This window comes from Rissa tridactyla, chromosome 14 (assembly GCF_028500815.1).
Source record: "Rissa tridactyla isolate bRisTri1 chromosome 14, bRisTri1.patW.cur.20221130, whole genome shotgun sequence".
NCBI classification, from domain to species: Eukaryota; Metazoa; Chordata; class Aves; order Charadriiformes; family Laridae; genus Rissa; species Rissa tridactyla.
In genome coordinates this window covers 7,130,930-7,156,905 of record NC_071479.1, presented here as the reverse complement: position 1 = coordinate 7,156,905, position 25,976 = coordinate 7,130,930, and the positions used below count along the sequence as shown (strand labels likewise).

General features: G+C 44.3%; 1 protein-coding gene across 8 annotated transcripts in view; it reads right to left on the bottom strand.

Moving 5' to 3' along the window:
- The window catches only part of DNM1 (dynamin 1), an 89,599-nt gene extending 72,452 nt beyond the window's left edge, over positions 1–17,147 (bottom strand). For all 8 annotated transcript variants that reach the window (XR_008469269.1, XR_008469267.1, XR_008469268.1 and 5 more), the window contains exon 1: positions 16,810–17,147. Coding sequence is in view for 5 of the 8 variants with exons in the window: in XM_054220389.1 (XP_054076364.1) it covers positions 16,810–16,970 (161 nt within the window). In the remaining 3 variants the exon portion in view is untranslated. The remainder of the gene's footprint in view (positions 1–16,809) is intronic.
- Between the last annotated feature and the right edge of the window lie 8,829 nt (positions 17,148–25,976).

The window sequence follows — 25,976 nt, the reverse complement described above, 5'->3', positions numbered from 1 at the left end:
GAGTTTGCTGTACGTAAGGTGAGTTCCTGGAGGCTGTCTTACAAACTTCACAGGTGTTGTCAGAGCAGCACAAAGCATGAGCGCTAGTGTAAGCTGGACCCGTTTATAGCCTACTACTGGATAATTTGCAAAGAAGAGTCAAGAGAGCACAGATAATGAACTAGAAAGTTACTTCTGAAGTTTGCACCTTCTCCTGTTGCCCTGTCTGAGTTCTATCCCTTTGCGCAGCATTGCAGTTGATGCACAGGTCCCCAGCAAGTGTGAGGGGTATTCTGTCTGAGACACCTTTATGCAAAGACTGAGGCACTGTGGTCTTCAAACATGAAAGAACAGTGACTATGCTAATTCACTGTAAGAAAAAAAGTGTAAGAAATAGGTTGTATTACATGTTCACCGCACACATCCTGCTCCAGAACTGACATTATGATTCTCACCACAAGAATCACCTTTCTCTGTTTTGTTTCCTCTGTCCCTTTTACAACTGACCAGGATGTGTGGTGTTCTGGAGATCTCCTGCATCGTTTTCCCATGCTGTGCTCTGACTTTATTCAAAGTAAGAAAAAAAATAAATTAGTGTATTCATAGAGTTAACACATGAAGTAAATAAAGCCACATAAGAAACCTACATTTACTGCAAAAAGGCAACATTTCAAAAACCATAACGACCCCACAGGCTTTCCCAAAGAGACAGGAAACCTTTCAGGAGACTGCCCTCTCCAAGAGAATCCACCTCCATAGAAAACTGCATGGCTGGCTGTTTGAAAGCCTACATACAGTAAGTTTGGCAAGTCAAATCCAGTTCCTTGTGAATAAGCATAATGGTGGGGTTTGTTTCACTGACATTTCATAGAATCATAGAATGGTTTAGGTTGGAAGGGACCTTAAAGATCATCTATTTCTAAACTATGTGCCATGGAGATATGCAGCTGAATGAGCTTCCACCTCAGCTGTAAGGCTTGTCTTCTTGTCATGGGACACAGCACAATTACTTGGTCACTGATCTAGATATACAGACGTGACAGTCTCCAGTACTGTCCCCTCTGTCACCTTCTTGGTAATTTTTGGTAGAGCGTAGATCTTCTCTTTCCTACGGAACAGGATAAAGCCTTTTATTCCTGAAACATTGTCATATTTATGTGCTCTTGTAGGTCTTTTGGAGGACTCACATGCCTTCAACACCAGAAGTGTTAATCAAAAATGCATTTTCCCCACTCAGAACACATTTGTTGAGTCAAATGTGGGCTGAGGGGGCTCAGGCAACTAGGGAGGGGATAGGTCCTGTGCAACGTCCTCTCACATCACTGATACTTCAGCTGCAGTGGCCACGTTCAGACTTCAGCCTGCAACACCTTTATGGACACTGCTAAAGCAAAAAGGAAAGCACATAGCAATTTTTACATGAACATTTGCTTAGAAACAGCACTCTTCCCTACCCCTCCCAGAGTGCACTAAATCTCTTCCAGAGTGCACTAAATTCTGCTTTTCTGGCTTATCTCTGGCTGCCCAGACTGGTTCCCAGGAGTCATCGCAGTCAGTGCCTTTTCTCATTTACTCTTTCCACATCTCCCTTCTTTGTAACTCGCTCAGCTCCTCTCCTGCACATGCCTTTAGGCAGGTCTCTGGAAACAGCAGGATAAGATAAAAAAATTTTCTATTGTCTATTTTGATGTGAATCCTTTGGGCTGATTTTTCTGTTTCACACTTCGCTAGCTTCGGGGTACATCAAAACCTGGAAGACAGCTGTATGCATTATGCCAAGTCATGGCTGCACCAGCGTCTCTGTGCACAAGTTAATCTGAGGCAGAAATACAGGGCTTCATGGCAGTACTGCTTCCACAGGGCAAGAGACATCCAAGGAGGTCAGAAGCATTCTTACACTTTAAGTATTACACTTTTATTCAATGGCCTGAGGGCCTGCCAGCCCGCAAAGTAAACCGGCACAGCCAAGAGTTTGCCCCAGGGATTTCTGCTGCTGTATGTCTACAGTAATTCCAAGGAAGCCGGTATACCCTAACTTTATGCTCGGTAGACCTTACAGCAGGATCTGGCCTGACTTTCGAGGTGAACTACATATATATTTTTAGATGACCTGAAAGTAAGGCTGAGATGTTGCTACGTTCTTCTGATGCACCCCTGCAAACCCATAACCAAGGGTTACCACATCCAATCAACTCACTGGCTGCATTAAAAAGCCTACAGCAAGAATTTCTTATAGAGCTGCACTCCATCTGTAATTCAGTTAACATAACATGTACTGAAGTCCTTATATACAGGGAGGTGAGACAGCAGCCAAGCAAATGGAATTTCTCTCTATTAGAGAAGGTTACACAGCTCCTCAGGTACATTTGTAGGAGGGGAAGAAGTGAACAGTCAAGGGAATACCTTGGAAAGAGGCTCCAACACACAGGCATTACCTTTTTTGGCAGTTTTTCATGGTCTGCTCTCCTTCTATCTAGAAATCTAAGCTTTCCCTCTCAGAGTCATTGCTGGGGCCTAGATAGGCAAGTACCTTTAAGACATGAGTCTGAAATACAGAGGTGTTGGTCAGTCCCTTTTGAAGGATCAGCACTAGAACCTTGCACAAGGTCCATTCAAACAGACTCAGTACTACAGACCACTAGGAATATATGTGCTTTAGTAAGTACTGTTCCTATTTGAACCTGCTGGTGGTGGTTCATAATCATGCTTTAGATTTCTTCTCTGGTATCATGACATTAACTTCCTTTTTAGGAAAAAAGGTTTCAAAATCACCACCCCCGTCACAGGACTTCAGGTGCTGGAACTTTCTGAAAGCAGTACAGTAAATATAACAGGGCATACAATAATCTCATCAGCAAGCAACACTTGAAGCCTGTCTGAAAGATCCCAGCTTCCCCCATCCCTTGCAGATACCACAAACAGTTCTCAGCTTTTGCCTAGAAGGAGTGCAGGAGTATGAGCACAGTTTACCACCTTAACCATCCTAACTGAAGAGTCTGTGCAGGAGACGGAGTCACAGCTGCCTGCTCTGTAATGCAGGCCTGCTCTCTGCTATGGGTGATCAAGGTTAATTCTTCACTCTCAAGTGCCATGAAGAGCTGTGACCCTGGGCATCCTGGCACACAACAACAAGTGCCTTGTGTCACCCCTGCTGAGGAAGCCTGCAACGGGAGCAGATTGGATCCACGTGCTTCTCTCCCTGGTTGTGATCACTGACTAGATAGATAATCCCTTCATGGGCTGCTGCTCTACAATTGCAGTGCAGCAACCAATGCAATCTGAGAGCCGAACCAGGCCCAGGGGGATAATTCCCCTCCTACTTCCCTACAACATAGTGAAATCTACTTGTTTCCATAGAAACAAATCAGTTTGATGTCCACACAGCTCCTGCATCCCTCACTGCTGTGCATCAGCCCAAGCTGCTGAGGCTGAGATTTTAAGCAAGTGTCTACAGCTATAGGTTAAGAGTTTGCAGGAGAAACAAGGTGTACTCCTGGCATACAAAACCAACCATCTCACCCAAGATGTCATTTGCTTCAGTTCACCCCTGCTGTGAGATAATTAATCAGGAATATCCTTCCCCTCCTCCATTTTGAGGGTTGACTTATCTGCCAGATGCCTCCCTGCTCTCTTCCTGCAGATGGGTTAGCCCAGAATATGTGAGGACGTACAACACAGATGGGAAAGGAAAACAGGGCACCCCAACACCTCAAGTGCCCTTGTGAGCCAATTTCCTCTTTGTGTTTTTTGCAGGTAAAAACTGTAAAGGGGTTTTCTTGTTTGGAACTCTGCATTTTACTGTGGAGGATTATTTAGAGAGTGGTACAGCCTACAGTGCATTGCCTGATCTCAAAAAGTCACTGCCCATTATAGCAAATGCCGCATTGACTCTAGGCTGCGGCGCTGGGGAAGGAGTGAGTCTTGAGAGAGTAGAAGATTGCAGCACTGCTGCTGTGCAGCTTCCTCTGGGATCTTTTGGCTAATAGAAAATGAAGTCCTGGATCTTGCTTGCTGCCTTGAGATATTCAAGGTAAAGAATAACACAGTACTGATTCTACATGACAATATCGGGAACTCAAGGGAATAAGCAGCCTGGTGTATCCTGAACGGATGTGGCAGTAAGGATTATATTTGTGGAAAATGTAGCTTTGATTGTAAGAATTACAACATTAGGAGAAAGAAAACAAGGCTGATTTCACTCATTTAAAAAAAAAAACCAACAAAACAAACAAACCCAAAACCAAACATAACACCAGATCTGGGTAGCAATACCAGGATTCAGGGGAAAAGCAGCCACAGCACTATTGGGTCCGGAAACCTCCAGAGCCACAGGTATAAGAAATATTGCACCAGCATGATGTATTCTCCACCCCAAAAGCTGTAAACCAGACTTTTCTGTCTGCCTTTTGAATTTTCATCATCATAGCATGAAAGTAAGTTTTCCTTTTGCTCCCTCCAAAGCATATATACCCTGGCAAAAAAAATGTCATGTAGATTTTATCTCTAGAATCTCCCTGCAACTTCAGGCAGTCTCCAAGAGGACAATACCATGCATCAACAACATCCTAGAGCATCAGATTGGTCCAGTCCTGATGGCAGTAGCAAAGAAACAGGTTTTTTGTGGCCATGACCCAGCATCTTTTCTTGTCTCTTTCTCAAGTCACACTGATCTGTCATGATACTGCAGTAACACTGCTCTGCTTTGGCACAAACAAATCTACTGACAAATCTTGGCTTTGCCATAACAGAAGAGTGGCAGCCCTGAAAAACATGACCTGTACAGCACCTGCAACTTGAGCTGGGAGAAAACAAAAGGACAAGCTGTACGCTAAAACTCTGGTACAGAAGTGTCTGACGGGAAAGCACAGCCACAATAACACCCTAGGATTAATGTATGCTAAGACCGATGAGCAACAGGCTGACCTTGCTATTTCCCACCACCAGTGTCTTAATCTGTCCTAGCTCTCTGGAGTCAGGCTGCAGCTGAGTCTAGACTAAAGGCTGTCCAGCAGTAAAGGCTCTCTTGTGTTCAGGGACACCACTAGACTGTGCAGAAGTAATTAATATTCAAGCTATTTGTCACATGGAGACTTTGGATAGAAAGGGGTTTATCCCCTTTTTCACCCTTCTCTCATTCAGAGAAGGAAACCGGGTACAATGGCAGACCCAAAGATACCAAACACTCATGGTAAGTGTCATCTTAGTTTTCTTGTCAAAACTCCACCACCTCTGGAGTCCTGGTATTTGCTGCAAGACTAAGAGAAGAACAAGCGTAGCTCAAGGCACATTTCATCACTGCAGCATGACACTTCCTCCACTCCCAGACAGTGCTGCCTGCTAGAAAAGGAGACAGTCTCCCCAGAGCCTGAATGCTGTAAAGGGTACAGACAACTGAAAGAGTTCATTGGAAAAAGCAAGAGTCACTTTGATGAGCCCACTAATACAGACCCAAACGGAAGCTGTACGAGGAAAGGAGGTGGTACCTCAAGCTATTAGTGGCCAGACATGGGTGGTGGGTGAGTTTATAAAATTGAATGCATGTACCCTGATAATTTATCTTGGGTCAGTGGTAAGAGGCAGAGCTTGTTGTGGACAAGGAGGTAGGCTGCTTCCTTTCCAACAGGCCAGGCAGGAAGGACAGAGTTATGTGGGGTAACAAAGTTATGCCGCACTCAGGCATCCTGAGCAAACTGTCCAAGATGCACCACTGATCTGCAGAGGGAATTTAAGATGCCAATTTATATCTCCTCTCTGCCTGGAGAAGTATGCAGGAACTGTGCCAAGCTCCTTGCTATGCACTGCACCTCTGCAGTTTCAGATATAATTAGGATCACCCTGGCTGGAAACATGGTGCAGAGGCACTGCTTCTTAAGCCCTCGAAGAAAAAACAGCAGACCAACTGCTAACATCTCTAGTGCAGAGCAAAGTCAGAGACATTAAACTCTTCTTCAAAAACCACACAAGACAGCTCCATTTCAGGCTACAACAGAATGAAAGCTGGATCAATGGTCCCAAAAGAGATGACCTCCTGGGTGGTTCCAGTGTGTCTGCCAGAGTCTTTTTGACCAACCAATGGGACAACACTTCTCATGTCCCAGAGGACATTTTCCTCTGGTCAAGTTTGGGCAGTGACCATAGGAAGCTACAAAAAGGCAGGTTTATATAAAGATATACATCCACGGAATTTCTAAAGGAGTCCAAGTCTACATGGAAAACTTTTAGAACTTAAATTCAAAAAGCAGAGGAGGATCAAAATTGGTGTTGCCTATTAATGGGCACTCTGAATCTACAGCAAAATCACAGCATAGTGACCTGGACAAACAGACCAGAGTCTCCTGGTCTTCCATTCCTTTCCTTATTTTCCACAAGTAAAGGGTTTATCTAAATTCCTTCCCCTGGTATCTTCCCCCCACCTCTTCAAACTAATACACTGATTTCTAATAACATTTACTTTTCCCTGTTCAGGTGTCAAGTTTGACTTCAACTTCATCCAAATAGAAGATGGGAAAATATCAAGTGCTAATGCAGTGCCTCACTTGTTCTTTTACAGGAAGCATTCTTTAAATATCATTCTTTCAATAGTCTATACAAATTAATTCAGAAAATGGACCTCTTTCTCTAAGATGAGGTTGGGGCGCCAGGTAGTTTGCAGGCCTGGCATAACAAACACATCTTGTATGTACAGGCGTCAGAGAGTAACGCCTAGGAACTGAAACATCAAATCAAAGTAGTACAGCCCCGAGGGAAGAACTATATTGCCAGGATCTCTACTGAGAGCTGTGCCAATGTAGAAGAGGTGACCTGAGTTTCAGCACTGGAGTTGCAGCACCAGCTCTGCAGTGTGACACATGTCACACGCCAATCCCTGAGGGCATTCCACATTTTGGTATGTACCAATCTCCTCCTTACCTCTAGCTATAACTATGACACTGCGACAGATCTCCTCTCAAGGCCACCACCACGCTCAGGCAATTCCCAGCTATTCATAGAGGAGCTTCTATTAAAAGTAAAAGCACAATCAGCTTAAGAAATAACCAGAGATTACTCAAGAGATCACAGCAGCCAGAAAGAGAGAAAACGTAACATGTGTATTAGAATCAAGGGGCCCCATCCTGACCCAGAGCAGTGTAAGTTGAGAGAAAATCATGAGCGGGGGTTAGAGCTTTGTTTTTTACTGGATTAATTCTGAATAGGTCATCAGGTGTATTCCCCGACTGTCAGAGAATTGTTCCTGTGCTGGCAGGCAGGTGGCAAATGGACAGTTATTTTCATTATAAGCCCCTGTTTGTAGAGGTTTATAATTACTTGGATGAGGAAGAGCTCTCAGAGCTGAAACAGCCCATTAATTTGTTGTCAGAGCCCTGGGCCAGATCCTACATAACTTACTCTGCGTTTACACATACAAGAGTGGCAGGAAGGCAAAGAGGAGGAACCGAACAAAGACTTCAAGGTTTTTGCCTTTAGGTAATCTTTTCCTTGTTCTAAGAAATTCAGTACAGCCTCCCCCATCCCTGGATCTCCATTCTCAAAAAAAAAAAAAAGCAAAAATAATAGTTTTTCCTAGCACTCTCCAGGGTAAGGAAGCTCTGCTGTAAAAACATTTGCAGATGTTGAGAACCAACTACTCAGCATCTCTGTAGACTTCTGCCTATGATGCTTTGAGAAAGGGTCTAAGAGCAGCTGAAAAACTACTCTGAAATACGGCTGCAGTTTATGCTCAGCTTTTATACAGCATTACAGCAACACTGTCTGGCTCTTCAGCCAAAATCCACAGCAGTATGAGTTTAATATCAGCTCTGTCCTCTCTCAGGCATCCCATATACTACTACACTGGCCACTCTTACATCAAGACTGTTTCACAGCCACAAAATGACAGTCGTAGCAGCGTCAGACAGGATCCCAGCAATTCCCATGTTTGTTGCAGTAGCATTAACTCTTCACCCTTCAACACAGCTGCAACAATGCAACCTAAAGCCATGAGAAACAGGAAAGGGAGTGTTAAAAGGGACTGTTGAGGCAATACATTATTAAAATAGTATTTTCACCCCCAGAGACTCAAGTTCAATTCGCATTTCAGTCACAAGTGAGGAACTGGGTTTATTCCAAACCTCATTTTGTATAATTTATTGTTCATTGTGACTGCAACACAAGTATTTTAGCCCTGATTTTTAGGAACGGAAGATTTCACAATGCAGGCCTTAGAAGTTTTGTGATTCTTTATACTTGTTCTCCAGGAGCACTTAGGAAAACAGTATCTTTTAAAGCAAAAAAGAGTACCCTCAAACATCCATGTTAGAAATTGATGTTTTTAATACAAAAGCTACACTGCTCTTCTTGTTAGCTTAACTGCTGTGTGCAGGGCTCTAAGAAAAGCCACACAAGTCTTGCAGAAGAGTGGCAGAAGTTGGCAAGTTTGCTTCCAGTCAGCAAGACACAGCTTGAGGATCTTGCATAATGTCCGCTTCCAAGATGCTTCCAAAAGCTGAACTGCAAGAAGCTAGTGACCAGGGATTGAAACACCATCTCACTTCCATTTGGTCATGGCTGGGTCTGCCAAAGCTTTCAGAGCATCTAACACGGCAGAGAACAGAGACACTGTTAGGTTTCAGACTCAGCGTTCATACTTCCTGTACTGTGTCTTGCAGGAAAGAAAAAAAGTTATGTTATAGCCAGCACCAGCCTAGGAGCTGTGACAAGCTTGAAGGTCACAGAGGAACCAGCCGTCAGCAACTTAATTATCCTGTCTGCCCATCTATATAAAACAGCTTAAGAAAATTACTAAACCACTTTACATTCAGTTTTTCTTTAAGTATTCATTAATAGGACTTTGAGGGAAAAAAAAGCTGGACATAAGTACAAAGCATCAACGAGTCATCTGGAATAATTGTTTAAATACCTAACATTAAATTGTGCTCTCAGTTGCCAGTCACTATGTTTTGATGCATATTCTTGCCTGCTCCTCAGTAAACACTGAAATGTTGTCTCAGTCCTCTCTTCATAGCCACCCCAATATTTATAGTAGTTAGTCCTGAGCAAGACATCCAATTCTCATGACTAAACTCCATCAAGTCACTCAAAAATAGCATGATACATGCTTTGGAAGGATCACAGATATATGTAAATAAAGAGAAAGCTTTTTGGAGCTTTTCAGAACCAATTCTGCTTGCAGTTTGATCACCTCCAAGCCTGACCAGACCATCCGAGTGTTTAAAGTCACTAGGGACAAACCCCTGCGCTCATTCCTCTATAGGGTTGTGCTACCCATCCCTGCTCTGAAAGGCTGTGCTCAAAAATTTAAGTGCTACCAGCTCATCTAGTGCAGCCTCTCATGTCCCAAGGCTTTCTAAGAATACCCTGAGACTCCTCAAATCCAGTATCTGATCTATGCCAGTAGCCAAAGGTGGCTGCATCAGTCCCGACCTCTCTGCAGACAGACCTAAGTAACCAGCAACACTGGGCAGAGGCTGCGTGAACAGCTAAAGCTCTTAGCACACCACTTCTGGTGAGAAGGCAGGTCTTTCAAAGGGCTCAGGCAGACATCGCCCTACCACCCTTGCAGAGTTTTAATTTATTGTTAGGAAAAATAGCTTCCTACTTTATGGTTAGCCTTTCCTGGTGTTATTTCAACCATCCATTAATGATATACACCTACGTGACATGACACCAACAGACTCTCCTTTCTACAGATGGAGAAAAAATTATAAAAAAGTTAGTCACACAAGAATTTAGTTTCAGAGCTGAGAACAGGACTCTTATCTCAAGGCTGAACATCCCTGTCTGCCTCTTAGAGGCAATATTCCTTTACCTTGAGCTTTCACTCTATCAGAATGTACGAAACCAGGTCTGAGAGCAGGAAAAGAAAAATTCAAGTGGAATGAGAGACTGTCCCACTAGTGAGCTACTTTCTCACCATGCATGACTAGATTTCTTCTTTTTTTTTTTTTTGGACCAGATTTAGTTTTAGCTCTCCTCCCAACTAGCAGTACTCTGACTCATATGGTTACAGATCTGAAAGCCTAAGAAGGAAAGTATTACACCCAAAATTTTTTGGGTGTTTTTTTTTTAGTGGCATATCAAGGAAGTAGGTTTACCCTGCATATTACCAGTAAATTTCCCTTCACAGATGCCACCTCAAAACTAATTTTACATTGGGTGTATAGGCTGAACACCATATGTTCTAGGTGACTGCCTGCCACTCCTTCAGTAAATCTTCTGGTTTTGCCACTAAAATACACTGCCTGAAACAAAAATCTGAGTATTGTCTCACATGGGTGGAGCACACATGGGTTTGCTCTCGTCTAATAAATTTGATGCTCAAGGCATCATAATAAGTTTCACTCCAGTAGCAAGAACACAGCAAGAACTGTTTTCTTGATAACTTACACGAAGTTGTCAGCTGCTTCCATTTCTCCACAAAAAAGTTTATCTTAAAGACGGTAAGAAATCCTCACTCAAAAGAATTATTACTCCTACTTGGACAGACAGGCTCAAACTTGAAGTTAAGCACAAAGTAGGGACATTCAGTAATTCACCAGATCAGGAAGGGGATTAGCTTCCTGCCTTAGAATAACATTTTCAGAAGCTGCCTCAGATAGGAGGTGCTGCAGACAGACTCCCACACCTTCTATTTAAGTCTAGCAGAGTTCTGCCTACTCGAAGCATCTGGAGAAGTCAGGTTCAAGGACTTGACTTGGCATCCCCAGCTATGTATTGAACCATGGCTTCTGAAAACAATCAGTAGCCTTTAAAAATAGCAGTTTACCTTTGTTCTGCATTGGGGTTTTGGGGTTGTTTTTTTTTTTTTTTGACTGTGTGAAAAGTTATAAGCATGTGGAGTTTTGAAAAAACAGTAACAGTTTTAGCATAGAGGAATGCTTTTAGAACTTCTTATTTCCTTTCCCCTGCTGGTTTTGCAGACCCTTTACAGCCCTGTGCCCCAGCATGCTGTTTATAGAGCAAATACAGAAAAAACCCACAACACTTACCTACCACAAAGTACAGTAAGGATTAATTGAAGCTCAAGATGCTTTAAGATTCCCAACGTTAGGATTATCATGGTAACAAGGAAGAGTCCACACTAGCAAAGGCAGCATCCTCCTGGTCTGCCAGCTATCAGGTGATGACTTCCAGCAATGACAAGGCAACCTGTCATTTTCACACACCAGTAGGTCCAGGCAAGCCTTAACTTGCACAATACTGAGCATCAGCTTCCAAACTGGAGACACAGCTGGCTTCCTTTCCCCGGGTAAATTCTGATATGATCCGAGACATGCCATAAGGATCTCTTTTCTGAGCGAATGTAAGGCTAGTGGGCAGTTACCAGAAGTATGAGATCATCACTAAAGAGTTAAGCTGAAGAATACAGTCAGACAGTGAAATTTAACATCTCACATCTAACTGCTGCAGGAAGTAGAAAACATATTAGACTTGTATTTGTTTGAGCCAACACCTATATCATTAAAGCAAGCAGTCAGAGAACAAATACAGGCAGACACTGCTGTTGCATTACAAACACTGAGATTCATGCACTTTTTCCCCCCGCTTACAGCCATCCATGTTATGTCTTAACTTAATAACGTATCTCCTCCTAGCGTTCCTCCTCCCACAAGTGTTTGCTGAGAGCTGTACAGATTTCTCTTACATTAAATAATTTTGTCTTGCAGTCTACTGTTACACATTAGCCATTTCCCCCAGTGCTCCATATTTTCTTCCTTGAACAATTAATCAGAGATGAAAATAGGTATTTTCTTCGCTGAAGACTAAAGGCTTGCTGCCATTTGAAGGACTATTGTTTGACCACTATTTATTTCTCTAAACAGCCAAATCCTGCTCCTGGCTCTTGCACCATCCTCTGCAACCCTAAATAAGTCAGCTCCCAAGCAATGCCTATATCTTTAACCTGCCAACACAGAACAGCATTTAGTCAGTTCACGGATGTATTTATCATACAGCAATTAAGGGTCTGGGTCCATGACTTGCAATTACTCTCTCTGCCAGCACTCTGGGCATGTAAGTATCTCCAAGCAGAACAAAAACAAAATAAGAAATAGAAGAATCATATTTAAGGTCCCCTTTTGTGGCCAGAGCAGAGCAAGTTAATGTGTGTATTTTCTTGTTTAAATTTAAATCCACTGCTAAAGTACCACATTGATGCTCAGCATTGCCCAGCACAGCAGACATCCTCAATCTATACATAACATACCTATGATTTTTAGAAGATTTAAGCCCTCAGTTCTCTTCACAGCACTCAAGCTTACAAAGCACGTATTACAGCAAAAGCCCGAACAACTTAAAAGCACAAAGATTGTTAACAAAACAGTTTTCCTGCAGTATCTGAACAGGCTAAGTATCTGCATCTCTGTATGCATCCCTATAGGATCTTTCAATTCTAGATAATTGCTTAAGACTGCTGTCGGCCTCTGAAGGTATTTTGCCGGAAAAGCTTCCCATAACAAAGCAAAGTATATATTATCAAAGAAGGCATTCCCTCATCATACCGTGGGGGTTTAAGTATTTATCTCTAAATGGCTGGGGAAGGTTGAGATATGAAGATATTAAGTCGCTTCTCAAAGTTATACCTGAAGCCAAACTAAATCTTGTAGCTTCAAGATCTAGCTTTGGACTTCCAGTATGTGACAGTGCAAGGCAGAGACACAGCTGCAGCACGTGCTGCCTGGCCCTTGCCTGGTTTTGTCAAGGCAGTTACTGTAGCACAAGTACCAAGCTTAATAGGTACTTATCCTTACCACTGCCACAAGCATTCCAACGCTGCATTTATCCTGCTCTTCTACCCATGATGAAATTTCAGTTTTCCAGGAGATGCAAAGCTAGCCCAACATGGTTGAGTTTAGGTCCATGCCTGCCTCCAATTTCATTCCAGGCAACATACAAAAAAAAATCAGCTAATTCAGCATATACCATCAGACCCTGGTAACAGACTGCTAAGGCTAAGCGCCTCTGTTTGGTTTGGGATATAAAAGCCCCCAAGAGAGGATGCTTTTGGGGTAATGCTCAGGTCTGGAGTCAAGTAAACCCTAATTCACTTCCCACAACTTTGGCACTGCTTAGTTCCCTTGATCATAAACAAGATGGTTTCACCTCCATTCAAGTCCTTCCACCTACTGTTCCCAGTCCTTAGTCATCGCCTCCTCAGCAGCCCCCTTAAGCCATCTGTTCTCCAGAAGTCAGAGGTGTCTTGTTTTCTCCATGAAGAGCAATGCAGCTGCCCTAGCAGGGCTGAGCAGCACGCTGCCTTGGATCAGACAAGAACACAAGGCACAGACATTTATGCAGCCATCTGAATACAGCCCAGTGCTTTCAGTTTTTCCATTTGTAACACACAGATAACAGTAATATTCCTACAAATCCAAAAGATTTGTGTAACAGTGCTCTGAGATCTTAGGATTTTTATAAAAAAAACACACTTATATTTGTTATTTTCACATGGCAGAATAAGAGTGGCATGAACATGAATGGTTTTACAAACAGCTTTGTGGGCTGTCTTGTACATCCCCCCTTATGGGCCCTTTGGGGTCTCTCAAGTCAAATTAGTACATACCACATGCTTTGTTCTTTTTATCAGACCAATTTTGCTGGTACTGCTGTCTGCTCTAAGGCCTTCTAATTTGACAAAGGTGGCAGCAAGGAAGTAACACCACCATAAGAATGGACTAAATGACCCCTGAGGTTACTTCCAACCTGAGTTATCCTACGAGCCCATAACCACATAAACAGGAAATGCCCGGAGCTGACCCGATTAACCTTCCTTCCAGTTCTGGGGCCCAGAACAAACCAGTCTATGAAGAGATGTGTCACCTGTCTGGCTTCTACATGGCTTCTCTCATCTCTTCAGTGATTTTACACCATCAGCCAGTATCCTAGTCACCACGCTGAGTCTCCGGCAGCAAAAGCACACATAGCAGCCACGCTGACATCTGGTATCATAAATACAGGCTCTGCACTGTTGGATAATCTGTTAACGGCAGAGTAAGCGACACTGGAAGAATAATTAGCAGCAGCTAGTAAGCCACTGCATTCAGGAGGAAAAAAAATATTTGTTTGGTAAGACATGTAACTAAACATTGATTGCAGTCAGCATCACTCTGTGCTTCGAGGTTTCCAGCATGCATGGGATTTGGTGCTACTGCAAGGTGCCAGCAGCAGCCCTAGACTGAAGTCCTGCATAGCCACAGGCAGCAGGGGCAAGCCTGCTGCCCTGCTATGTGATCATGCAGTGATGACAACCTGAAAGTAGCCCCACAGGTACAGAGCAGGGAAACCAGCCCTGGCAGGGCCTCCAGCCCCACTGCTGAAGTGTCCCCATCAAGCACATCAGTCAGTACCAACTGCATCAGCATTTGTTCTTACACAGATTTCCATCCACTCCAAGAGAAACTCATCAGCACTCACATTCACTGTGCAGCGAGCAGCTGCTGAGCAATAGCTGCACCACCATCCTGGTATCAAGCTGAAGCAGTGACATATGTCATGTCCACACTACAGCAGTAATTGTATTTGTACACAGTAGGTCTACACACAATTTCTTCTTATGCCTATTCAGACAAGAAAACAGCCCCTATCACAATTACATTGAGGAGACACGCTTATTCTGGATACTATTTCCACAGCTTCTTATCACAGTTTTCAATACTCACACAAAAAGAAAACAGACTATACATTAAAGCAAGGCCCCAACCTTATTTTAATAGGATTGGGTTTTGCAGCATGTACACATACATTCTGTGGTATGATGTCTCACATTACCAGTCTCTAAACTAACCAGCACTCAAGGGTATCAAATGGAGAAAGACCTCTTCCCTTTGACATATTTTCCATTTCTACTCCAATTATTTCCTCTAAATGCTTTTCTACAGATAGGTCTCTCAGCTGCTGCCCAGGGGACCCTTCATTATTTCATTTTCTAAAAGCTATGGCACTATAACTTGGTGCTAGAGAGACAGCTGATGGGATACAGTGAGGTTACAAGTTCTCCTGGGACAGGGGTCATCAAAGAGAGATAGAAAACAATTTAATTCATTTGCTCTCCACCAGGCAGATAAAATCTCTAGATCTCAACTGGTGCCAGTGGAGACACACCAAGGATCAATATAGCCCCTTCCGTTTGCTCAGTCTAAAAGAAAGGAGCAGTGTACCCCGATACACTGACTGTCCTCCGACAAACAGCCAGACGTTATATATTACGCCACTGCAGCATTGACTGCATAGATCCTCTAAAAAGGATTTACAAGGTTGGGCTGACAGTACTTAGAAAGCATGAAAACAGCAGAGCCAACAGGTGAACCTGTTTTGCTCACGTATTTCAGAAGCCCTATTTTCCCCTTTTTAGAAAGATACAGCACAAAGATACAATTCATTTTGGTGGTAGTAATTGTTATTTTCTTCCTGTATCCATGGACAAACAAGTGGATCTTGGTCTATGACCTGAGGCTCAGTAAAATGTGTTCCTGCAATGTCCTTCCCTTGGCATGATTCCCAGCATCCCTGGGGGGATTGCTGGACTGTTGGAAGTTCGCTAGAAAGGATCCCAAACTCTTTGAATGTGTATCTATAGCAAAGGGAGGGGAAAACAACCTTATTCCAACTATGCTTTCTTTGCACCTTCTTCCTAGTACACACAGCACACCCTGCACTCGCTGCTCAAGGCTACCTTTGCACAAGTCCAAAATCCGGGGCTATGCACAGCTAAACAAGAAATTCATACACACCGCAGACCCTTCCAAGAGTAGGAAAGCTTTATAAGCCATCCAGCAGCAAATAGATTAAAAGAAAAAGTGGGGGTGGGGGAACGACATCCAGTAGATGTCAGAAATGCAGTTTGCTGGAAGAGAAAAACCCACACAAGTATCTGACCAGGTATGACAGCAGTGACTGCTTTTAAGATAAGCCACCAGCAACTTGCACACTTCTCATAGCATAAAAAAACCCCCACCTTGATAGCTAAAACCTGTATATCACTGATTACAATTAATTAACGAGGCCAGCTGAAGAACACCTCCCCCTCCCCAGGTGTTGTGTGTCTACGCTGGAGCAGATAACCAGGCAGCACAGTCTGCAGTTTACTCAAGTTGCAGATGATGAATGCGAAGGTCACATGAAGGGAAGGCATCAGTATATTGCCTGTCACAAAATGGTAGCACCCGGGGATTTGAGCATATAGGAGAGAGATAACCCCGTCCTTCCCATAGCCTCCCCGGAGCTCCTGACATGGCATCCGCTATGGAGGACAGCGAGGCAGCGCTGGGGGAGGGGGACGGAGCAGATTAAACTTAAATACCCCCCCCACACACACACACCAGCGACAACATCCATCCCCGGGAGCCCCGCTGAGGGGGGCACCGAGCAGGGGAGGGGACGGTCCCCGCTGACATCTCAGTGTGTGTCCCCCGTTATGTAACAGCCAGGGGAGGGGGGAAATAACGGGGCGGGGGGGGGGGGCTCCCACTGGTCCCAAAGGTGCGACAAAGGCGGGGACCCTGCTGCGGAGATACTCCCCCACCACCACCGCCGAGGAGGGGAAACCTCCTCTCCGCCCTTCCCTGCCCCTGCACCGCAGCGCCCGGGCGTCCTGCGGCGCTGCCCCGGCTCCTGCGCTGCACATGCATCCAGCACGGCGCTGGTGGGGAGCCGCGATGCCCCGGGCACCCCGCCGGCTCCGCACCGCGATGCCGGGCCCCCCCCCACCACTGTCCCTACACCTCGACGCCCCGGGCATCCCGCCCTCCCTGCTCGTACCCCCTCAGCCCTGCCTGCGGCGGGGCTCCCCAGGGACCACCACCACCACCCTCCCTCCCTCCCCACCTCTTTCCTCACCTCCCGACGAAATTCTCCAGCACGGAGCTCTTGCCGGCGCTCTGCCCCCCCACCACGGCGATCTGGGGCAGGTCGAGGTTGGCGTTCTGCCCGATGGCGGCGAAGGCGTCCTGCAGCCGGTTGACCAGCGGGATGAGGTCCTCCATCCCGCGGTTCCCCATGGCTGCGGCGCGGCACCGGCTCCTCTCACGGGCGAGCTCAAAACCACAAACCCCTTATCCCCCACCCTCACCGGCGGGTAGCCCGGGTCTCGCCGCCCCGGGCTGGTGGGCACCGGCACCAGCCCGCGCCCCTCGCCCCGCTCGACGCCGCCCGGTCTCGGCTCGCCTCAGCCCGCCCCGCCGCGCCTGCAGTGCGCCGCGCGCCGCCGCCAGGGGGCCTTAAGGGCGCCGGCGCCGCGCTGCACGCTGGGAGATGTAGTCCGGGCGGGCTGAGGGGGGACGATGAAAGGGGGACAAAGCCCTCACACACACAACACACACCTGCCTCCGAGGCCAGGGGTGGCTTCAGGGGGTTGTTGGCCCGGGAACGGGCCAGCTCGATGCCTCGAAATCGGAGCTGCACAAGCTGTCCCCAGGCCTCGGGGGCTGTGGGGTGCCATGGTGGGTTGACACACCGCCACGGCCCAGCCGGTGTACCTGTGTGGCCCAGTCATCATGCCTCATGGTTCTGTCGGTAGGTGTACCTGCCTGCTTCAGGGACTTTTTACAAGGGCATGTAGTGATAGAACAAGGGGTAATGGCTTCAAAATGGAAGAGGGGAGATTTAGATTGGATATCGGGAAGAAATTTTTCACTCTGAAGGTGGTGAGCCCCTGGCCCAGGTTGCCCAGAGAAGCTGTGGATGCTCCATCCCTGGAGGTGTTCAAGGCCAGGTTGGACGGGGCTTGGAGCCCAGGTCTAGCCCAGGGCAGAGGGTTGGAACTAGACAATCTTTAAGGTCCCTTCCAACCCAAACCATTCTATGGTTCTATGATTCTATACCTGTCCATGAGCCTGTACAGCTCGGTCACTATCCCTGCAGGGTTTGGTCACTGTACCTATGCAGTGCAGTCAACGTACAGGTATGATTCGGTCAATGTACCTGTATGGTTTGGTTACTACATCTGTTTGGTCAATCTACCCACATGGCTTGGTTGCTACATCTGCACAGTTTGGTCTTTATACCCATACAGTTTGATCACAGTACTGTTGCAGTTGGGTGGTACACCTGTATGGGAGGGCTTTGTGCCAGGACAACACTCGTGGAACTGCCAGAATACAATAAATACTTGGTATGATTAAACTGGAGGCTTGCAAAAACACTACTGAGCTTCTGCTGCTTCATCTTCATTCAAACATGGATGAAAAATACATAAATTTCTGTTTATGGCTGAAAAACAGTACATGTTGCTGTGTTTGTTTTACAGAAATACAAACAAATGCTTCACTTTATGTACTTAGGTTTTCTTTTTAAAAATCATTTGTCTGCAGTAAAGAGCCAACTGTTTGACTGTAGGCTTTTAAAAGGGCTAGGGTTTTAATAAGAATATAACGTGAGGCCATATGTTATTTGAAATCATAGCACTGAAAACAAGTGTTCAGAAAAGAAGCTGATGGCTAGCGGTGACTCAGGAGGATGGAGAATGCTGCATTTCACACACCTCGCAGTTCGTGCTACCCAGCACTCTTGTTCACAGCTCAGAGAGAGCTGGGGGTGGTGGGGGAAAGGAATAACAAAAAATTGCAACAGATTTTGAGCTGTATATTTTGTTTTAAACAGCAACTTTTTAGTTATAATGATTCTAAGGAAGATTTCATAGATGTCTGTCAAATGTAATCCATGCAGAAATACCTACCTGGGTGTACAGAGAAACTGGAACAACCATGCTGAGGTGTGAATTTGGCTCACTGTATTAGTGAAGATGCCCAAGGAAAATGTTGTGAAAAAGTCACTAGTGTGCAGGTGAAGGAAGAGTAGAGAGCTGCTCCATCTGTATGGGTAAGACCATTGTAGGGCATACGTGGGCTGTTTTGGGGGCTGTCAATGCTATTTTTTGCTCTCAGCAAATTGCCTAGCAAATCTCAAGAAACAAGCTTAAGAAACTCAATATAGACAGTGGACAAAAGTCTTTGAGTATCTGTGCAGCCATTCTGATAATTTGTGTTGAAGAAACCTGGAGAAAAAATATTGGTTTTTTCCTTCAGAAGTTGCTAGCTGCTGCTTATTAGAGGTCACCGCAAAAAGAACAGTGAAGAACATCAGAGACTTAAAGAATGGTGTTGCCTTCCTCCCTGGGTCAGAGCTGATGCTCAGGAAACTTCAGACCATGAGGATCTTTGAAGCTTTGTTTGAGGAACCATAAGAAGAAAATTGTCCTTTTTCCAGAGGTTGCTGTAACCTGAAGTTCACCCACACAGTTCTAATTTCTATACAGAGGAAGATTACCCAGGTACATTACTGCAATCATCTCACAGAATTTAACAGCTGTACTAATAACCCTTAATGGCTATGACCAGCCTCACCTGGGGCATCTCCCCACACCTGTGGGCCAAGGAGCTCTATTTAAGATCAGCCCGGGGCCATCAGTCCCTGATGAATTATGGAAAAGTCTCTAGTTCAGTTGCCAATCTACATGCCCATGGTATCCTTGATTCCAAGTTGAACTTGTAGGCTGACTCCTTGGTCTGTCTCATTGCTGTAGATGTGCCTGGAAATCACTAGCCCTGGTCCTAATCTGGGCCTGCAGGTTGGTATCTGGGGGGGTGGCTGATGCACCGGAAGGCTGTGCTGTCATACAGAGAGACCTAGACAGGTTGGAGATCTGGGCAGAGAGGAACCTGATGAAATTCAACAAGGGCAAGTGTAGGGTGCTGCACCTGGGCAGGAATAACTCCATGCACCAGTACAGGTTGGGACTGACCTGCTGGAGAGCAGCTCGGTGGAAAGAGACCTGGGAGTCCTGGTGGACAACAGGATGACCATAAGCCAGCGATGTGCCCTTGTGGCCAAAAAGGCCAATGGCATCCCGGGGTGCATCAAGAAGAGTGTGGCCAGCAGGTGGAGGGAGGTCATCCTCCCCCTCTACTCTGCCTTGGTGAGGCTGCATCTGGAGTTCTGTGTCCAGTTCTGGGCTCCCTGGTTCCAGAAGGCCAGGGAACTGCTGGAGAGGGTGCAGCAAAGGGCTACCAAGATGATGAGGGGACTGGAACACCTCTCTTATGGAGAAAGGCTGAGGGACTTGGGTCTCTTCAGTCTGGAAAAAAGATGACTGAGGGGGGATCTTATCAATGCTTATAAATACTTAAAGGGTGGGTGTCAGGAGGATGGGGCCAGGCTCTTTTCAGTGGTCCCTGGCAACAGGACAAGAGGTAACAGGCACAAACTTGAGCATAGTAAGTTCCACCTAAACATGAGGAGGAACTTCTTTCCTTTGAGGGTGGCAGAGCCCTGGCACAGGCTGCCCAGAGAGGTGGTGGAGTCTCTGTCTCTGGAGACATTCCAAACCCACCTGGACATGTTCCTGTGCAACCTGCTCTAAGATGACGCAGGGGGTTGGACTAGATGATCTCCAGAAGTCCCTTCCAACCCTATGATTCTATGATCTCTGCTTGACCTTGGATCTGCCTTATTGCCATACTGTTGCCTTATAATCTGAATTTTTTGTTGGACCTAGCCATTATCTTTAGTCTGTCCTGCTTGCCTTCCTTGTGCACTGTGGGATTTGGCCTCAGTTAGAAATAACCTTGCTAGCTGTGGGATTTATCCTTTGGTTCCTGCCTCCCCTTCCCCTGGGGAGCAGCCCTGCTCTTGCTGCTCCCTGACAACAGCATTAGCTGCTTAGCAGTACATAATGTGACTTGACTTTGCTCCCCTTGTCCCCCTACCCCACTCCCATGAATCCACACCTGCCTTTAATGCTTCCACAAAAGCGATTATTTGATTGTGGCTATCAATGTTTTTGCTAACAATAGAAACCTCAACCTGAAAGTATGTTATTCTACTCCCTGGCTGACATTCTAAGCAGGTATTTTGTTCTGGGTGAGCCCACTTCAGTACAGGAATAATAATTCAGGATTATACTGTTTTCTGGAAAAATCTAAAATTAAATTAATACATATGCTTTGAGAAAGGTTTATGAAAGCATATTGAAAGTACAGAATGTCAACAGCTGATATTCAAGACTATAGGGGGGAAATAGGGCTTATTGCTAGTTAAGGAGCTAGTACAGCATTAAAGGTTAAGTGTGATTTCTTTGCAGGTATTCTTTCATTTGGTCTTTGGTTTTATTTTTCTGTGAAACTGGTACTTGATTCTTGGAGAGTGTCTAAGGCGTTCCTTGGTCTAACTTACTGTACTCAAAGGGCAAAAGTACTCTGGGGGGATAAGGAGAGTTAATAGCGTGCTCTCCGGGTAGAGAAGAAAGGGAGAAAAGGGGTGGCAGAAGTGCTAAAAACCTGCAGAAATATTGGCAAACTTTACATAGATTTCTCAGCAGATCAATATTAGTGTCAAACTGTTAGATGCACAAAACGTGCTACTGTTTTCCCTGTCTTGCAGAGATGCTTGTAAGCAAACGAGACCACAGTTTATGCCTGCAGTGCTACTCCTACAAGAACACATTCATGTCGTGGAGTCTATCTAAACACTTCTGCAGCAATTGTAATCACACAGCCCAGAGACCTGAACTCCAGAGTCAGAGACAGCAAGGCTTGGGTTTTGAGAAGCTTTGGAAACCTACACCTCCCATTGATGAAAGAGAGAACTGCAGGCACTCAGAATCACTCCTAAAGCCTTCCATTTTCTCTCCTGCAAGAAACTGAGTTGGAAGGATGTTAGCAGCACACAGGCCTTTTTATTCTGTAATATCTCCCACCTGTGACTTATGTGGCAGCATGTAGCAGTTTTAGGAGGAAAAACAACCATGTGATAATCCTTCATGGGAAATACTGAAAAACTGCAATGACTGTAAAATAAAAAGGAATTTTATAAACGGGAGTAGATGGGAAAAATCTATTCTTTCTACCTTGGTAGAAAGAAATCTTAAGACTTGAACAAAGTAAAACAAGGAGGATGAGAGAGTTTTTTTTTTTCACCTCAAGGTGCTATAAATATTTCTGGATGTACTTTAATATGAATCCCTAAAAATGCATGTGGGCATAACTATGCATGTTTCTATGTATGGCTATCAACATAACGACAGCTTTGTACACTCATTTTGTCACCTCATGCAAATAGAACTCCCAGTTTAGTTAGCATAATTAGAAATAGACACTTGAGTGCTGGATTCTGTCCCTCATTCCTTGCCCTTGCAAAATTAACACATCTAGTCCTCAGCGAAAAAAAAAAGGCAAAAATGTGGAATACAATTAGCTTAAGATTCTCCTAGTTATCTGCAAACTCTTTCTGTTGACTGCAGGTAGAGCTGTGAATGTTAAGAACACTTCATGGTGGGTCATGAATTGGGTGCTTTTGGCCCTTTGGATTCCTAAGAAATATTTGTAAATACAGGTAAGAATTTAAATTGTTTACAAGCAGAGGTTAGAATATAAGTTCCACAAAGAATCAGGGCTAGGATTGTCACTGTCTCTGTCATTATAGAATGCATTTTACAGCTGTTAGTTAAAGAACTTAATTAAAATTAGCCTCTTAAATTTACATGACTATGTAAAGCTGCCTATGGAGATAAAAACAATTTAAGTATCTGTTTTATAGGTACTTAGATGCTACTATAGTAGCAATGATACCAGAGTAACATTGATCGCTTGTGGTATCAGTTGCTCAGAAAGAAAAAGTTTCTCTATATTTTTCCTATTGGTTGGAAAAGCTATCAGAAAGAAAAACAGCCTTTAGTTTTTGATTTTCAAATATAGAGCTTTTTCTTTGTAGAATAAAATAGTGAAATGCTTCCTCATTTTCTCTTCTGTTCTCAAACAGGAAATTTGCTGAACTGGTCTGAGAATCCCTCAAAAAGATGTAAAATAAGGTAAATCTAGTGTATGAGACACTGGGTCAAGCTTATTTTTGGTGTGACTCCACAGAAGCCAGAATATACATAAGGGAAGAAATAAACTGAATGTTGTAGCCCCTTAGGAAAGGGATCTGGACATGGATGTGAGTTTAAATTTATATTTTAAGAGCAACAAAGCTGAGTTCCCTGTGCTTTCCACATCCAGTGAGATGATACAAAATAGCTCCTGGAATATATTTTACCTTGTGACTGAAAATCCCTGATAGAAGCTAATTGGCCGAGTGGCAAAATGGGTGTAAAGCTAGTATCTTAGTTTACATTCTGTCGGCCTGTCCTGCCAATCAAGAAATATTGGGAATAGGTTTCTAGAGCAATAGAACAAAGAGTGGGTGCAAATATCCTCTAATGCACAGATCATTTTGCTTTGAAATGTTGTTTGCTACTGCTTTCTCATGCGTGAATACCGTCTTCCTCCAGATAAAACAGACATGGGAAACAGTGTAACTCCAGTAATTAATATCAGCTATTGAGAGTGGGTCTGGTGAAACTCAACCCATTCTTTCAATGGACAGGCCCTAAAAGCCAAGAAGAAAAAGTACTTTAAAGCTCCATATGCCTTTTTCCTCCAAGGAGTTTGGGAGGTTTAAAGACATTATGGTGAGAACTAGTGGTATCCTAGTGAAATGGATGAGTAATAACACCGTCCTTGCGGATTGCAGAGGAAATTGTGGGCATTGCAGTTTCTTGGTGCTGTCATAGGCACTGAGAAACACACTTGGATTTTCAAAAGCTATGTGGCTTCACCAAGGGTTGCATACCAAGTCTTTTTCAAAGCCAAAATGAAAACATACAACTGCACAGTCCAGTCATGTGCTGAAAACTAGAAATCTACAGTTATCTGAATGCCTGATCCGGTCGCTGTAAGAAATTCATATAGCCCAACAAAAACTTGGCTATATAATGCAATCCAGTTCCTGAATAAAAAGCATTTGTACGGTCTGTCAACAAATCTGCCAAAAAACTTCGTAACCCCGATCTAATCATATAGAGGTGTAATGCAGGTTGCCTTATAGTGATGATCCAACAACTCTACTGATGTCACTCTCTGTATTGCAGGGTACTGCCTGGGTCATTTTCTTGCCTCGACCTTCTAATTCTTATTCTGTTTTGTTCACTCCTTTTGTCAATGAGGCACAATCTTTGCGTAACCACCCCTGAGCCAAGTGGATACCTAGCTTATTATTGAGTAATAATATTGTAGTCTGTATTGTAGCACTATGTTTTTAAGGTTCTGTGTAGTCTCACATAATGACATGTATTTACCACTGCATACTGAACAGCAAGTTGCTTAATAATTGAAAGTTCCTTGCAGGAAAAAAACAACTGTCAGTAGACGGGAGGTCAAGGTCTGTGTTCCAATGCTCAGTGGGCACTGACAGTAAGTACCTTTTGCCTGTCAGCCTAAGAGATGCTGTTTTATTGCCTGCAATGAAATAAAGGATCCTAGCCCAATTTTTCTGCGCTGTTACCTTACATCTCTGTATGACTTTCAAACTGAACGGTGTGATTAGCTGAATCTGGAACCTTCTCTTCTGGATTCAGTTAAACCATCTCTGGGAGGTGTGATATCTATGACTGGTGCGTAAAGACATCTCTGAAGATCAGCCTTTGGATTGTAGGTTGATAAAGCAGCGTGTGCCTTCACTTCCTACAGCCCAAATCCTGACTTGCCTTGTGTGTGCATGAGGCTGAATCCATGTCCAGACTTGTTTGATGCAGTAGTATATCTGTGCGTTGGGTTGTGGTTTATTGTCTATAAACTCAAAAAGGCTGTTTATTTAATAATTTGTATATGGGACCTTGCAGGAGAAAGCCCAGTCTTTGAAGGAAGCCTCTAGACTATGTCAGAATATAATATCTAACAGTAAAAAAAAAAAAAAAAAAAAAAAAAAAAAAGAGTAGACTTAGTTACTCACCTATCTCATTAACATGGTGTTTGTAGATTTCCAAATGTGACATACAAAGAATACTTACAAGAACTTGAATTGTAGAATTAAGAATAGAAGACATCAGTTTCAGATTTACATTTATTTATACAACCTGAATTCTGTCTTTTGCATGTCTGGCTAATATACAGACTAGCTAGACATTTGTAGGATCGTAGGATTAACCCTCTCCGCCGCCACTGCTGACTAGCCAGGCGGGTATCTGCTGTAATGGCACGATTACAGGACCAGATGATCAATTACGCAAAATGATTTGAAAAAGACTCCATGTATGTTTTCTGCTCCATGTACATATTCCCTGGAATGATACAATCCCATAGAATGGTAAGTTCTAATGCTTAGCAGGAGACCATTTTCTCTGTGTGCAGACAGCTGTGACTGGATAAAGGACTCTGGTCGTTAACATGGCCAGTCATTGATTAATATGGATGGTCATCTCCAAATTGATTATTGTAAAATCAATTGCCCAAAGGAAAAATCAACATATGCGGCTGCATTGAAAATTATTAACACTAACTGTATATCACCAGTAACTGTGTTCAGCTTACAATACTCTCAGCTAAAAATCAATTCTGAGGCCTTTAATGAATTGTCTTTATTGGCATGAATAATAAGACTATAAAGTAAATTATTTCAGGATGGATTCTCTGGAATGGCAAAGAGCACAAATGCATCTTTACCCTTGCTAGGTTTAGTATAAGAAAAAATGACAGCTTTGGTATATTTTCCTACAGAGGCTGTGTACTGAATACCCTTAACATTAATTCACTTACAGAAAGCAGGTGCTGCAGGAAAGGTTTTGCTGCAGACTCACAAAAAATAAAAGGGATGGATCTGCTAGAAAAGTCATCCCAGTCTACAGCACAGAGTAATATTGCAGAAGTCCCTGTTTGTTTTCCTCCAGGTTCTCATGGCAGACTCGCCGGGATGTGACCACAGCGAATGGCCAGAGGCTGTGCTGGGTTTTTTCCATCTCCTCGCCGAGATGGTTACCAAAGATTCCCCTGGACTATTTAAAAAAAAAAAAAAAAAAAAAAAAAAAAAAACAAAACCAACAAACCCAACAAAGAGCAGAAAACCCACGCTGTTGAAAGCCATCTGCTCCCCCTCTCCAGCCGTTTATTCCATTCCCCCTGCACAGATGGTGTCCGTCCCCTCCCAGCCCTCTCCAGGGACAGGGGACCCCGCTCCTCTTGCCGTGCCGGGGACGA